The following is a 16692-nucleotide window of genomic DNA, read 5'->3' on the forward strand; positions in this document are numbered from 1 at the left end:
TCTTTGCATAATGGCATTACACATCCTGCAAAGTGCTTAAATAACAGACAACATAATGTACATGAACATTTTAGTTTGCAGAAGACGAGTGCCAAACTTCTAATTTCACATCTTTTTGGAACCCCTTCATTAACAAGGAACTTAATGTTTGCCTCCCTACGGAGTCCCCAACTCTATAACATTTGGTCTCAGACAACTCTATTTTATCGAGTTTCAATGAAAGCACATAACAGAGGAAGAACAAGTTGGGAGGAACTGAAAAAATGACAGATTCCATTGACCAGACTGCGTTACTCCATTAGCAACCTCCTTATAAATAGCAGATTCCAACAGTCCACTGAAGGATACCAGCAACTCTTGCTCATTCAAGGAGAAGGGACATGTCCAAACTTAGCTACTTTGGCCTAACGTCAATTTACATTTAGCTCTCATGTACAAAGTGGCGGAACTTTCACATTCTAAAAGAACAAAGCAGTTAATAAGTGTGGTCAATAGCATCAGGAAGTGAACTAGAAGAGTTGGCACTCTTTCTGCTTGGCGCAGGAGTATTTCCTCTTGACTGGCGCTTTGTTGGGACCAGCACGGTACTGTTACTCTCCAACCTATCGTTGAACTCCTCGTATTCATGATCATCATCACCTTTAAAAACAGGATGCAAATAAGCATTTTGAAGGTAGTCTTTCAAGTTAAGATTGGGTTCTTTGGCATGTTCTAAAGTATCTTTCCTCCTTGCTTCCTGAAATCCAAGAAGACAAAGTATCCCTTTTAGAGAAAAATAAAATAAAAAAATTGAGATTTAACCTTATAATTCCATGTAACTGTAACAAATCTCTTGCTAATGAAATCTAGCAGTTACATTTGAGATCAACACAGTTAAATCTTTATCCAGAAAAAATGGTGCACATAAATGGAGTTCAGTACTAAATACTTTTGTCAGCACCTCCTTGGTGCTATATTTAGAACACACTTACTATTTCTCAGAAGTCCACGTATCGTGATCAGAGTTTCTAAAATGCAACAGTTAGAAAAGAATACTCCAATCATATCTTCATGTCAACTTCAGTAACATAACCTACTTCCATTTCTGTCAATATAATAAGATAGAATATGCAGCATGGCTTTTTTGACTATTATAAAAACCTATTTAGAGAACAAGGCGAGAGGACATCTTCAATTAGTAAATTCCGCTATGAGTCTAATTAAGATGGCATGCACATTAGCTCGCCTGGGAACAAGAGGCTCAGACATTTTTGAATTAATTATCATATGTTTACTAAAGCAAAAGTGGAGATATCAGTAATTTTATCTTGAGTTTATTTCAGGACTTCCATTTAGTAAAGCAACAGTGGAAATATAAATGTGCAACACATTTATATTTGTATTAGTAAGATTGTAAACTTGTACACACCTGCAGTGGATATTTGGTGAATGCTGGCTGATAACGCCCTTTACAGAAGAAGTGAAAAGAGATAGTCAGTACAGGAAGGGCGATAAGGAAAGGTGCTGACTGTGCAGCTCGTTTTGTACTTAACAACCCCAGTAAAGATAGCTGAGAGAAGATCAGAGCGAATATTATACGTCCATGAACATCTGGCCAGAATGCTGCTCCACTTTCATACTTTTGATGGTATACATTTATAATCTGCATAATATCAGAAAGCAACCCATCAGAAAAGCTAAATAGGCAGTGCTGATTATACATGGGCATACAAGTCAGCAAACATCTAGAGTTACATGCAGTGTAGCAATCTCGAACAAATATTGCTAGGAGATCAGCGAACACATCTTCTATCCAATCTTATTTGGGATAAATACATTTTGGGACTGCTCAGAAGAATAATAGCCAGAAATGTAGGTTTTGTATATTTAAGTATAAATATACATATAGTATACATTGTATACACAAATCATATAACATACAAAAGCAATGTATAGGAATTGTGTAGTTTGGCTAGATTCCGTAATTATTTCGGACAACGGACCAAAAAAATTAAAAAGCCCATTATTTTGCCCATCAGAAAAGCTAAATAAGCAGTGCTGATTATACTTTATCATACAAGTCAGCAAACACATAGAGTTACAATTAAGAATAAGAAGACTTAGAAAGCCAAAAGATAACCTGATGACGGAACACAATATATGCCAGGGCAAAGAACACCAGTATGAAAGGAAGCAGAAATGGCGTGACTACAGCATAGACAAGGCCCAACAAGAAGTATAATTGTATCTGTGGTTCTCCAGTGTTGAAATCGAGGCTTCCAGGATCCATCGCCTTCTCTCTATCCCTTTCAGTTTTGACCAGGAAAAAGTTCTTCAAATGGAAGATTATTAGTGGCTTCAACCTTAGGATCTCTCCAGCAATACCGGCCCACCCGTCAACCATTATGTAAGTTATGAAGAAAGTTGCTTTCATTGGGATAGCAACACCGATTGTTTTAGGGATTCTGAGGCAAAAGACAGAATCTTTTAGTACTTAAGAAGCATAGTATTCAAGTAAAGGATATAGAAGATTCGAAAATTGCATATAAAGGGAAGCTAGCCATAGCATAATTCGCAGGAATAAGGGGCCATGAATGGATATTAGAGACATATTTCCTTATTTAAATGCTTGACAAGCTAAGACACAATGACGGTTGCTGCAATTTTGGCACTTTATTCTCTGGACAATTATGTTAGCTTTGACAGACCATTGCCAAACCGGTAGCAGGTGGATATGTATTCTTACTAAATAACTTATCAAGTATTCAAAGCTCCTAAAAGTTGAACCTCACCTATGTCAAACCTATGTCCAGTGGCGGAACTAGAATTTTCACAGAGGGAGTCAAAATATAAAAAATAGATATACACAATGTCAAGGGGATTCAGTATATTGTATATATTCACAAAATAAAATAAAAAAGTTGATCTATCTACGCACTACAATAGACATGGAAGAAGACAATAATTCTATTTTGGATGGAAGAAGACAATAAGGGTGTGTTCGGTATGGAGAAAAACATTTTCCGGAAAATATTTTCCAATTTTCCCATGTTCGTTTGATCAAAAATTTTGGAAAACATTTTCTTTAGGAAAAGAAGTTCCTAAAAAATGTGGAAAATGACTTCTCTAATAAAAGTACGGAAAACAAGTCTATAAGTGAATTCCACCAACCACCCAACCCACCCCGCAACCACTCCCACAACCCCACCCCTTCCCCTACCCCACCCCACACCCACGCCTACTCCCACCCCCCTGGCAAAAAAAAAAAATTAAATTTGTTTTGGAAAAAAAGTTTAAATTTTTTTTTTTGGTTTATTGCACCACCCCACCCCATGCCCACCCGCAATCAAACCCCACCCCTACGCCACCCCCACCCAACCCCCACCCCACCCACCCCTGCCCCACCCGAAACCCCTCCCAAAAAAAATTAATTTTGTTTTGAAAAAAACTTTTGTTTGTTTTTTGCACCACCCCACCCCCACGCCACCCACCCCTTCCCCACCCCCACCCCCTCCCAAAAAAAATTAATTTAGTTTTGAATTTTTATTTTTTTATTTTTTTATTATTTGCACCACCCCACCCCCCCCCCCCCAAAATTAATTTTGTTTTGAATTTTTTTTTTGGTATTTTACACCACCCCACCCCCCTCCCAAAAAAAAATTAATTTTGTTTTGGAAAAAAAATTTGATTTTTTTTTTTTTGTTTTGGTTTTTTGCACCTTCCTGCCTCACCACCAATCCCCCCCCCCCCCCCCCCCTCCCAAAAAAAAAATTGTTTTGGGAAAAAAGTTTTGATTTTTTTTTTTTTTTGGTTTTTTGCCCCACCCCATTTCCCGACACCCCACCACCCCCTCCAAAAAAAATTGAGGGTGGGGGGTGAGTGGTTGTGAGGGTTGGTGTGGTATGGGTCCACCCTGGGGGCGAGCGGGGATGTGGTAGTTTATAAAATTCATAAAAAAAATTAAATACTTCAAAAAAAAAAAAATTGGGGGTGCGGGGTGTTGGTGGGGTTGGGGGCGGGGGCGGGGGGTGGTGGTGGGGTTGGGGTGGAGTTGTGAGGCTTGGGTGGGTATTTTCCTGAAAATATTTTCTACCAACCAAACGAAAATGAGAAAATAAGTAAGAAATTCACTTATTTTTCGCTACCCAAACGAACATGAGAAAATAAGTAGAAATTCACTTATTTTCCAAGAACACATTTTCCAGGAAAACATTTTTGTTCATACCGAACACACCCTAATTCTATTTTGGACTTACTCATTTGTTGACTGATGAAGAAAAGTATTTAGCTGATCAAATGCAGCTCCTGCAATTATGCTCCCGAGAAACACATTGACAAAGTTAAAGATGTAGTATTTAGATGCGGATCTTCTTTCCAGAGCTGATATACTTTCCCAGCCCTCAAATTTGGACATCAGCATCAATATAGTTGGCAAAAATATGAGAAAGATCTTCAAAGCAATCCCGGGTAGAAAACCTTGGATGAATGACTTGATGAAAGGTCTGCACAAAAGATTGGGTTGAATTATTGGTACAAAGACCTAAGCATAAAATGGATAACCGTATTTGCTGTGTGTGTTGGGGGTAGCACAAGTCTAACAATCATGCTTGACACAAAGCAACAACTCAGACAACATCATGTTCATTTGCATAATTACCAAATAGAACGGTGAGAAATAAGGGGGGGGAAGTCTATAAAGTGGGCATACTCACATGTCAATGATAACTTTTAGGAATGGGGCTATTTTCCTGATCCCCTCCATACTTGCAAGGGATTGGACAAATGTGATGGGAATCATGAAGAAGAATGTTAGGAAAAAGAATGCAACACCGATTATGAGCCTCCTAATAGTTAAATACACATAGGGAATCGCCAGGTTTTTCCAATATACATCACGCGGCTCTGGAGCCCATTCAGTTAACCACAAAGTCGGATTTCGTGATTGCTGAGTTTGAGCACAAACAGCAGCACCCCACCGTGTCTTGAATGAGACAAATGCCGCCGGCATAATAGATTTCGGGTCATTTTTAACCCGCTCTCTCTCTTCATCTATCTACAAATAAAGCCAGACATTGGTAAAATGAAAGCTAATCTACAGTAATAGCAATAAAAAGAATAAAGGTAACAAGCTCTAAAGTTACATGATTGACATAAAGATTTCTTCTTCTTTTTTCCTTTCTTTCTTCTTCTTTTTTTTTTTTTTTTTTTTTTTTTGTTTTTGTTGCAATAAACAGAAATGCATGGGATGCCTGAAAGCACCGAATCTTCCAAAGCTTCGAGCCTTAAGAGCTTTTTTTCCTTTTCTAAACAAATAAAAGCATTTGGTATCTATGGACCATATGATGCCAAAAGTACTACTGAAGACACTTTCAGGTTTACTCAAAGATATGTTACCTCTTTCGATAGTCTTTCAACTTCAGCTGTCTGATAGTTGATTGCATCTACTTTATTTCCACAAAGGCCATGGAAACGAGTCTGCAAATTTGAGAAGGAATTTACAAGTACAAATTAGGCTTGATGTAGAGAATTAGCGGAGCATCGTAGAATATTTTAAGATATCCTAAAAGAGAAATAAATAATGTCCAAAGTGATGGACTAACTCGAGTATACATCCATACCTTCATCATGGGCCGTTTTGATTGATTTCTAGAATACTTTAGATGGTAATAATCAAGCCAATTTTGCTTACTCTTCTTCTCCTTAACCAATTTTGCCAGTTTGTTGGCATTGTAAACAACCTGCAGTAAAATCCAACTATATGAATAAAGATTATTAACTTTGATTAGAACAAATTTTAAACTGCAATTAACAATTTGAAACAAATTATCCTATTAATTGTGATATCTGACATAAAAATGACTTTTCAAGAACTGAATTTGACTCTCTTATACATTCATCTGTAACAAACGAACCATCCAATTTTCTATTCTTCTCCATTTCTGAATTATATCTATCTTTTTTCCTCAAAAAGACGACATTAATATCTTCAAATAGTAATGCTGTTGTACTTCGACATGCTTATTAGCGATAAAATCTCAAGATGACAAATATCAAGTAGTCACAAGACGACGTTAAAAAAACAATGATACGATACAGTTCTGTTAACAGCTAAGTCTTATATAAACGAGACAATAAACGATATATCTCTTTATCAATGATTCCGCTCATGCACATATCATATACATGTATTTCATCAATTACAAACCTGATGTGTGAGGTAATGATCTGTATGATTAACCAGGAAAAAGTGCTCGACACATTCACTGACTGATTCATCTGTGTCAGGTGGAACATTTCTGACAAGGACCTGACAACAATCAAGTTTTCTGTCAGACACTGTTCAAGATTGCAATTGGAAGTTGATATTACCAGTATCTAGTAAAACTGGTCAAACGACATTAGCGATTGTAGTATTTGAATAATGGGAATCATGATCATTTTGAGATATTACTAAAGAAAGGGAGTCAGAACTGTTATGTGTGAAGAGATCCAAGGGCAATCCTACACTCAGTGATACTAAGGAAAAAAAAAAAGGCTACCCATTACAAACCTATCTATGCATAAATTGTTATATTTATTCATTTTTCATGCAATAAAGGTTATATTTCTAATTTTTAAACACTAAAAAAACTTGTAAATTGTTAATACTGAATAATTTCATATTTCTGTTAAACATACTGTAAATTGATCAGGGCGACGTTTTTCAGATGCAAGAAACTGCAGTCTCATAGCTGCAACTTTTTCATACTCCTTTTGTAAGACAAAGCATGTCCAAACTGTCGAGGCATAGGCCATAATGATATGAGTCCAAAACCTGAAAAGATCCCGTTTAATACAAGTCATGCAAAAAACAATTTACATAGCTTGTGAAGATAAAGCAACCAGAAACATGTCGCCATGTACTTTAAAAATGAATTTTTAATGTGAAATCTAGACTCCAATCCACACAGGAAGTGAACCTCCTTTTCTTTTTTCTTTTTTTTGCTTTGATAAGTCATATGAACTGATCATCATAATGTTGTATTATATAAGTAGGTATCAGAACTAGAACTTGGTAATGATTAGTCTATTGCATCAAATACTTGAAAAAAGAAAAGTTGCCTAACCTCTGTGATCCGAGTGGAACATTTGAAATGGAAAGCTTATCAATGTCACTGTAAGTAAACCCGGACTTCATAAGAGTTCTATTTGTCCAATTAACAGGTACCAGAACAGTAAAAGCAAGCAATGTAATAGGTACAAATATTTTTAGCCTGCAAATCAGAAGCCATAATCGCCATCAGATATTCAGCTCCTAAGTGTAACTCAAAAGTTCAGCTAAATACCCTTTGCAAGAGCTGGATAGTATAAATTATAAAAGATTAAACTAACCCTGTAATTTAAAGATGTGAGAAATTAAACGGTCCGCGTTGAATGCAATCAATTAGCTTCTACAGTAGAGAAATGATGTTTTTTTTTTTCGTTCTTTCACAGTGTTTTTATTCTTATTCGAAGTCTATCCTATCAGAGATAGAGCTTCATAAAAGGTGAAAATCCATTCACATCAATTAATAGCACACATTAAAAGGAGAACAAACTATTTTTTCGTAGAATACATGGATTTCTATCGAATTCATTGCTAGTGAACTTCATATTTGAAAAAAGAACTACTATAGTTCGCTTTATTGCATGCTAAACTACATGGTTTACATTTGTAAAAGACCTTTTATAGACATTCACTGCTTAAAAGACTAAGCTCATATTGGTGGGGATTTAATGGGAAAAAACCAGAAGCGTCCTGTATTAACAAAAGGCAGCTTCACAAGCATAAATGTAGATAGTAGTAATAAGAAGGAAGTATCAATTATGTTGTATGAAAGCAATGTAACAGTTCAAAAAATTAAACTGTTCCTATTATCACTTATAATATCTATGGCAGTCTCTTAGTTCATAAGGTAACGGAAAAACAGAAATTAAGCTAAAAAGAATTCAGTATTTCCCTTTCAAAACATGATGTGTCTCTTCCCACAACTGATAAAGGAACTAAAGTTCATTAAGCATGTACTACTTGACATTGCAATGGCACGATTAGGGGCGGAAAAAGTAGCCCATGAAAACATAAGATACGCTCTTGGTCAATAACTGGGCAGGTTGGATTATGACCCGTTTTTTAGCCCATTCATTAACTCAGCCATTAAACCCTCCCAAATTCAGTCCAACCTGCACATTTGAAGCCCCTAGGTACGATATATGTTGAAACAACTGACATAAATAATTAGAGAGGCATACCCTAGCAAGTAGATCCTTAAATAAACAGCAGAGTCTAATCCTGCATGGTCAATGAGCTCAAGTTCAGGCATTGTGAGTGCATCTGGTACCCAATTCAGAAACCTTATGTATGCCCTCCAATCCAAATTAACAACTTTTTTAAGAAATCCACCAGACTGCGTTGGACTGTTTCTCAAACCCTTAAGATACCATTTTGGAAAGTACACTCTGTCATTTATTGGTTGAAGCCTCAGAATTGCAAATGCCAAAAGAAAAATAAATGCAGAGAGAATATTTATAGCTGCAGAAACTCCTATATCTCCCAGTGTTGCCATCTTCTAATCTACCTGTAAAAAAATGTTATAAATGGATGATCAAATTTCTCTATCAACTATGTATACCTTAATCCTAAAAGCAGAATGAGAAAATAAGATTCATTGACCATATTACAGAACTCTAAAAATATTCCACTAAATATGCATGTGTTACAGGGTATTCAAGAATTCAGCAGAAAACATCATAACTAGATAAAATAAGTTAGAGAAAATAGCACAGTTTGGCTAAATCAGCCCAAAGATACTCTTAACGTGGTGTGATATTATCCGCTTTGGGCCAAGCCCGAAAGGTTTTCTTACAGCTTCACAATCTTTTCAGCTACCAATGTGCTGCACACCCAACAAGCAGTTACTTTCTTTATCTTACAGGTTTGTGTTTATCATTTACGAATTCATGAAAAGAAAAAATAAAGAAAGAAAGATAAATTGGAAATAGTTGAATGAGTTGAACCAGCTTCTCAGTTCTGCTTTTTTCAATTACTAATCACGATAGGAAAAGAAAAGACAAGTTAATGAGAACAACTTATAGCCACACAGATATGCATACATGCATACAAATTAAGAAAACAGAAATAATGAATTCTTAAAAGGAGACAAATTTTTCTAGTAAAAAATCCATTTGTTGATCATACTGAAACACTTAAAAATTCATAAATGTAAAACTCATTTTCATACACTCAAGAAAACTGAAATGCATCAAAAAGAAAATCATACAGTTTGTGAGTTTTACTTGGCTGTTTGTGAAAGCCAAAGATGATGCTGCAACACAGAGAAAGTTATAGAACAGTTGCTGATGGAAGAGTATATGGATTACCTCAAGCCAAGAACATTCCCAAAATTTTATAAGTATATTTCTTTCTCTCTTTCTTTATTCTTCCACTTTAACTAAACCGCAAGCCAAATACTTGTAGCTTCTTGAATATGTTAATTTAATGTAGCATTCTCTACAATATTCTATACCTTAAGTCCGAGTATGTGCAATTGTTCCTACTTGCAATGGAATTTCGAGAACCATATGGCTTTAGTTTTTTTGTTTAAATTCTATTACTAGTCCCTCCGTCTCAATTTATGTGATATAGTTTGACTAGGCATGAAATTTAAAAAAAAAAAAACTTTCGAAACTTATGATTTAAAACAAGTCATTGATATTTGTATGGTTTTAATATTATTTCATTAAAGATAAAAAATAAAGTTTTAAGTTAAGTTATCTCTAAATATGAAAATGTATCATTCTTTTTAGACAGATTAAAAAGAAAGTGTTTCACATAAATTGGGATATAGAGGGTTGATTTATACCGTTAATTAAACAAGTTATTTCATTCTATATTATAATATTTGGCCGATCATGTCATATGTTAATAACAATTAATTAATGAAGAAAATATAAAAGTAAAAGTTACTAGTAATAATTTAGATTATGTTTGGTCAAGTGTCTAAAAACTGCTTATTTTGAAAAATAATTTTTTTAAAATTACTTTTGGTGAGAAGCAATCTGTACTGCTAATTTATTTGAAAAGTGTTTTTGATAAACAAATTGTGTTTGACTAATCTTTGTAAAAAGTATTTTTAAGTGTCCAAGTAACAAAAAGGACAAATATCAATGAAATCATTTTAAATATGTTATGAAAAACTTTAAATAAGTTTTACTTTTATTTAATTAAAATTAGAGAGAACATATTAAAAGTTTCAATCAATATAATACATAGATATGTCAAAAAGTATTAAATATTGGTATAATAAGTAACTGTAATTATATTTTTATCAATTAAATATATCATTGAGATCTCATTAAGAATCCAAATGAGTTGTTATACATAAATATGTATGATTAAAAATTAATAAACTAACGAGGATATACTTGATAAATATATATCTATGGTAGGGATATTTTTGTCCCAAAAAAATAATTTTCTGGTTCTGCTTCTACTTTTTTGAAGAAGCAGAAATTTTAATTTCTCCAATCGCAGAAAAATTGTTTCTGCCTCAACTTAAAACTAGTTTTATTTATTGCTCAAACACCTCAAATTTTCAAGAAAAGTCCACCCCCAACCGCCCCCCCCCCCCCAACACACACACACACCAAACCCCCCGCCCCAACCCCGAAGTAAGTGCTTTTGGCTCAAAATGGCTTGGCCAAACAGGCTCTTCGTTGATACCGTTAGTTTTTAGCAAAAGAAATTTAGGAAAAAAAAACAGAGAAAGTTTAAAAGAGAAAAACATTGGCTATGAAATTAAAGGAAATTTATTTTATTAATAACTCATAGCTTCAATTCTTAACTGAAAATAGAAAAATATACTACTGACTTATCTGAAAAGTCAAATCACAAAGAAGGAAACTAACTCCTATATTCAAGCCATAAAGGACTCTAACATAAAACAATTTGCAATCTTAAAAGTTAGCTACTGTTAAACTGATTTTCTGCAAAAAAATTAAATTGATTTTCTGCAAACTTTTCAGAGATAATCCAGTTATCTATTTTATTTTTGTAATATCATGAGACATATTATCAACACTCCTCTTTGGATCAGAAATCATAGATTGTAGTCTTGGCTGAAATCGACCTCGTGAATAAATCTGTCAATTCTTTAGTCTTGCAGTTAGCTTGATTCACTTCTCCAAGTTGCAACTCTTGATTATCAATAAAAGATTCTAGCGTGTGTTCATCTTCTGTTGGTTAATGAGTTAATTTTTACCTCTCATTTTAATTCGTAAAAGTTTCTGCTTAGTGGCATCAAAGATTCGACAATATACTTGTCTTCAAATAGAAATTTAAATCATTTTTTCATTAGTTGGCCAACACTCAACAATTTTTATTGATATCAGACACGTTGTCACGCCCTGAACCATGACCTGGGTATAACACGGCACCCGGTGCCTGTCTGCATGTGACCGAGCGAACCAACTGACTGGCTGAATCAACATGTGATATCAAAACATACTAAATGCGGAAATTACACTGACACATGCTGATCTACTAAAAGTCTGATTGAAATGTCATAAATGCGGAAAGTACTGAATAAGTCTGAAAGTCTGAATAAGTAGCTGACAAGGTTAACACAAAAGCTACTAAGCATCTGATTAACTGGACTATAGTCTGCAAAGCCTCTAAAGAGTACTGAACTGCTAACGTTACCAGGACAAGGCCCCCGGCATACCTCACTGACTGAACTACTATAAAGAATGAAAGGATAATAACGCCCCGAGGGAATTGGGGCTCACCAAACAGCTGATGCGAGAATGTCCTAGCAAGCAGAATCATCAACTTGTAAATCGTTACCTGCATCATGAGATGCAGGCCCCGGGCAAAAGGGACGTCAGCACATTTGAATTGCACTGGTATGTAAAGCAACTGAAAGAAAGAACTGTAAATACTGAACTGATAATTGATAACTAAACTGAAATAAGGAAGTAAAGATATGAATACTCCCCGTTCTGAATAAGGAACTACCTGTTTATCTGAGTAAATAATCTGCGGCCTCAGTCCCAATATATATGTGCACAAACTGCGGCTTATGGCCCAAGTATATGTATACATAACTGCGGCCTTAGGCCCAATAACAAGATGTTCATCATTAAGACAATTTACATAAAAGAACTAAGAATTATGCTGAAAGATACAACACTGAAATATTGGGCAATGATTCACTCAGACATGTATTCATGGACTTATTATTAGAACTAAAGCTTTAACTATTTATAAACATGCTGAGTATTTTAGACTGAGACTCATGTATATCTAACATAAGTCTATTAGAAGCTCTACAATTATTCAAGGAACCAAGCTTAACTATATTTCTGAGGCAATTTGTAACGCTGTAAAAGAACGGGGCGTAGATAGAATCATTAACATTCCCAAACGTAGAGAGTTAGCCTCACATATCTTAATTCCAGTTAGCCTCACATACCTTAATTTCGGCCTTTGAGCATAATATATAACGTTTGTCAAGCTTTTCAACTTTAATCTATAGCAACACAAGTCAAAGGGATTCCATATTAGCAATAATATTCATGCTTTGGTCACCTAAGCATTTTATCAAACACTTGATGGGCATAAAACTCCACAACCTTCATTAATGGTGTTCTCTTCACCCAATTCTCATTCTATTACTTCTAGGTGATTCTACAATCTCAATTTGATGAAATTAACATTATTCTTCATCACCCATATGATCGCAGGGGGGGACGCACTAGGCCTATAATACAGGAACCGATGAATTTTACACTTTTCAGCGACTTTGTCCTGGCGCGACGCTCGGGGCGTCACCCAGGGTGATGCGCTAGGCCATTTCTAACAGCGTTTGGTAAATGGGCATAACTCCTAGCAAAAAGCTCTGTTCATCCTCCACAACATATATTTGGAAAGGTATTTCAAATATCCACAACTTTCATGCTTTAAGTTTTCTCAAATTCTCAATGGATTTTCACGAAATTGGGATGGAAGGCAGACGTATAAAAAACTTAGCCGATTCTATCGAATTATAGGGGTCTTACTATTAGCCATCTTGCGACGATCATATCTCCTTACTCCGATCTCTGATTGTCCTGTTCCTTATATGGATGGAAAGATATTTCTATGTACTGCAACTTTTATTGAGGGTACTTTCCCAAATTTCCAACTAATCAAGGGGTTACGGCTGCCTGAATAGGCCTATCAACTATTTTTGTAAAACGTTCAAATCTTCAATTTTTCCACTTAAACTCTAACGAAACGAGTCTAACCATAGTTCTAAGATACAGGGTGTAACACACGTACAGAACATCTAAAATTGCTTTTGTACCTCAACGTGTTTTGGTTGCAGCGGTCGTTTTTTCTTTTGCAGGAATTGACTCTATTCCCGATTCTCACTTTCTTATTTTCCACAGACATGAACTCTTTAAAACGATTTCTGTCATATGTCATGTGGTTATACAACCACTATCAATAATTCAAAAATCAGACTTCTTGATCGAAAAGTGTGTTGCCACAAATAACTAATCGTCTACTAGGACATCTACCATACTTTTGAGATTTGCTTTTTGCAAATCACAGCTTTATGACCAAGCTAGTTGCACATCTTGCACTTGACATATGGCCTCTTCCAACATTTAAATGGAGGATGACTTTTTTTGCTACAATACTGATAAGGTGGGTAATTTTTGTAGAATATTATTACCCTTGCTTTTAGTCTTGTGGTTAGCTGCTAAGGCTCCTTCAATCATACCATCTTATCTTATATGTCTCTTTGCTCTTGTGCCTACAATGTATTTAGCAATTCTGCCAAGATAATCTTGGACAAATCTTTTGTGTTTTTTCAAGATAGTTATGGATATTTCATATTTTTCAGGCACCATACCAAGAACTTTTTCAACAATTTTTGAATCTTTAAATTTAGTGACAAGCAATCTTCCCTTGTTAACAATGTCAAGAAGATGATCTGAGTACTCTTTCATGGTCTTAGATTCCTTCGTCTTTTGCAACTCGAGTTCTCTTATAAAATCTACACCTTAATATCTCGTATTTTTTTATCTCCTATATATTCTTTCTTTAGATAATCCCAGACCCTTTTTTTTTTTACTGATTTGATAGTCATTACTCTCGTGAAAATTATTGCAAACACACTAGCAAAGCACCTCCCTCCACGACATTATTCGTGTCTTGTTTGTACGGCTCACGGTGGGGTGGGTCTTACAGTTAATATGATTGGAGCATCGCCCTCCAAACTCTAGCAAGGGTCAAGTAAAATTCATATTTTATACGTATTAAGTTTTTACCAAAAAACAAAGGAGAAAAAGGAGAAAAATTGCTGAAATCTTTATATGTTTGTTTATTGACCACTTAAATGGAATACATGTTTTTCTTTCAACTAAATTCTTTAAACCTCTTCAATTATCTCGTTTTATGTATGACGTCATTTTCTTTTAGAAATAAAAGCGGATTCAAGATTTAAACTCTAAATTTTAAGATTCTTTGCATTAAAATCATTATATTTTTAAAGTTATGGATTTATGTCTACTATTTATTGCAATTTTATAAATTTTTGCACATTTATATATGCTCCGCGTCGGAAGATATGAGTTCAATTAAACCTGTACCAATAATTGTACTTCCATCCCTGTTTAGAAATGGTATTTTATACATAGACACACACATCCGGAAACTAAAGACACACTATTTCTTAAAATCATATATTTGTGAATTACCGGATAATATATGCTAATAATCCTTTCTCTGATATGTATTGTCACTATAAATATAATTAACCCATACTGTAATTTTTATATGGTATATGCCATACTCCCTATAAATTTTACAAATTTATGGCCTAAACTTCTGTTATCGCCTCATAATGAATTTCCTAACTTGTCAATATTCCTTAATTAATAAGGACGTTGACACTTGCGAACTTTACCAGAAGAGGCTTACAAGGAACTTACTTATCCTTTACAACATGAAACTAAAAGAGACATAAGAAAAGGATTCATTCTTTGTGAAAGCTGACTTGGAACACATATTCAGTTTTATCTGAGGAATTTCATTGGTCCAAGGCGTATCGAGAAAGTCAGGTTGACTGATACAAATTACAAAGAGCCCGTTTGCCTTAGCTGATCTAAAGATTTTTTTGCGCGGATTGTCCTTCGGGGTGGTCTTTAAATTTAGCCTCTCATAGTTACGGTATTTAAATTTTGCCCCTCATATTTGTGGTCTTTAAGTTTTGCCCTTCGTCTGAAAAGGTGAGCGAATACCTAAGGTTCTAGGTTCGAACCTCCGCTCAGGTATAAAATAAAAAAATAATTTTGTAAGGCAAGGCTGGGAGGCGTGTATGTCGGATCCGGCATACACTTCTTAAGGAAAAATTAAAGTTATGTCAGATCCAGCATAACTAAAAGTGTACCCCATAAGACAGAACTTTTCCTTAAGGCATAGTTTATTTATGCCTTATGGGGCAGACTTTTAGTTAAGACAAAATCAAAAGTATGCCCCATAAGGCAATACTTTTCCTTAAGGCATAGACTTTACTTTATAAGGCAAACTTTTGGTTATATCTTAAGGAAAAGTTCTGCCTTATGGAACATACTTTTAGTTATGTCTTATGGGACACACTTTTAGTTAAGGCATAACTAAAAGTATGGCCATAAGGCGGAACTTTTCCTTAAGGCATAACTAAAAGTTTGCTTAGAAAAGTTAAAATATATATATATATATATATATATATATATATATATGCCTCAAGGCAAACTCTGCCCCCTCCGGCAGAGCGAAATTCAAACTCTGCCTTGCGATTTTTTTAAAAAAAATTTTACTGAACGGGGGTTCGAACCCGGAACCCATGAATTTTAGGCGAAGGGCAAAACTTCAATACCAGCAATTTGAGGGACAAAATTTAAAGACCACCCCAAAAGAAGGGCAATTCGCAAGTAACTGATACGCATTAAGTGTTGATAATCATTTTTATGTGCTGAAACTGATTTAATAAATAAGCAATTACGCATTTGAATAAAAATGTTGAAACTGATAATAAGTTGTTGAAGTGTTTGGCAAAAAAAGTGTTGATAAGCATTTTTTTTCTATTAGAATGACTTAAATACCCTTAAAGTTGTTTATACTAATAAGAACGTAAATTCCAAATTAATTCAAATACAAAATAATTTATGCCTCATTTATTTTTAATGTAAAATTGATTAGATAAAATTATTTCTTATGAATATAAATTATTTTATGATAAGCTAAATTACAATCATAAGCTTTAATAAAATAGTTAATAATTATACCAAAATTCGTTTGTATAACATACTCAAATAGCACACAAAATATTTTAATACGTGATAGAGAGGGTTAGGGGTTTTGTTAGAGTAAGGCCGTATTTCAAGGATTACAAAATAATACTAGGGATAGAATATTAAAAGTCTTGATCAAACTAAAAGTGTTTATAACCAACGGGTATTTCAGAGATTACAAAATAATATTAGGGATAAAACAGTAAAAGTTTTGGTCAAACTAAAAGTGCTTATGAGCTAAAAAATAATAAGTTGGGAGAGGCCAACTTATGACTTATTGTTTATTTTAGCTTATAGGCAGTTGACTTATAATTACTTTTATTTTTACCAAACACACAGATAAGCCAAAAAATGCTTATAAGCTCGTTTGACCAG

General features: G+C 34.5%; 1 protein-coding gene across 4 annotated transcripts; it reads right to left on the reverse strand.

Moving 5' to 3' along the window:
- Window positions 1-68: 68 nt before the first annotated feature.
- Window positions 69-9528, reverse strand: LOC132606322 (calcium permeable stress-gated cation channel 1-like). 4 transcript variants are annotated; one of them, XM_060319767.1, is made up of 12 exons: window positions 9376-9528; window positions 8248-8573; window positions 7086-7232; window positions 6658-6793; window positions 6185-6286; window positions 5598-5717; window positions 5374-5454; window positions 4692-5032; window positions 4236-4481; window positions 2120-2444; window positions 1409-1642; window positions 69-736 (listed from the first exon to the last, which is right to left on the reverse strand). In XM_060319767.1, the coding sequence occupies exons 2-12, from the start codon at window positions 8559-8561 to the stop codon at window positions 476-478; spliced, it is 2307 nt and encodes a 768-aa protein (XP_060175750.1). In that variant the 5' UTR covers window positions 8562-8573; window positions 9376-9528; the 3' UTR covers window positions 69-475. The 4 variants fall into 4 exon arrangements, with proteins under 4 accessions (XP_060175750.1, XP_060175748.1, XP_060175749.1 ...); XM_060319765.1 differs by having other exon boundaries at window positions 9276-9430; XM_060319766.1 differs by having other exon boundaries at window positions 9292-9429.
- Window positions 9529-16692: the final 7164 nt, after the last annotated feature.

This window comes from Lycium barbarum, chromosome 8, assembly GCF_019175385.1.
Source record: "Lycium barbarum isolate Lr01 chromosome 8, ASM1917538v2, whole genome shotgun sequence".
Lineage (NCBI taxonomy): Eukaryota > Viridiplantae > Streptophyta > Magnoliopsida > Solanales > Solanaceae > Lycium > Lycium barbarum.

What these genes read in the sequence shown, in the direction of transcription:
- LOC132606322 (XM_060319767.1), bottom strand. Translation starts at nt 8,561, where the DNA reads ATGGCAACACTGGGAGATATAGGAGTTTCTGCAGCTATAAATATTCTC. An exon ending in TTAAGGATCTACTTGCTAGG is followed by an intron (nt 7,233 to 8,247) that starts GTATGCCTCTCT and finishes TCTGATTTGCAG; the next exon opens with GCTAAAAATATTTGTACCTA. An exon ending in GTCGCCCTGATCAATTTACA is followed by an intron (nt 6,287 to 6,657) that starts GTATGTTTAACA and finishes GATTGTTGTCAG; the next exon opens with GTCCTTGTCAGAAATGTTCC.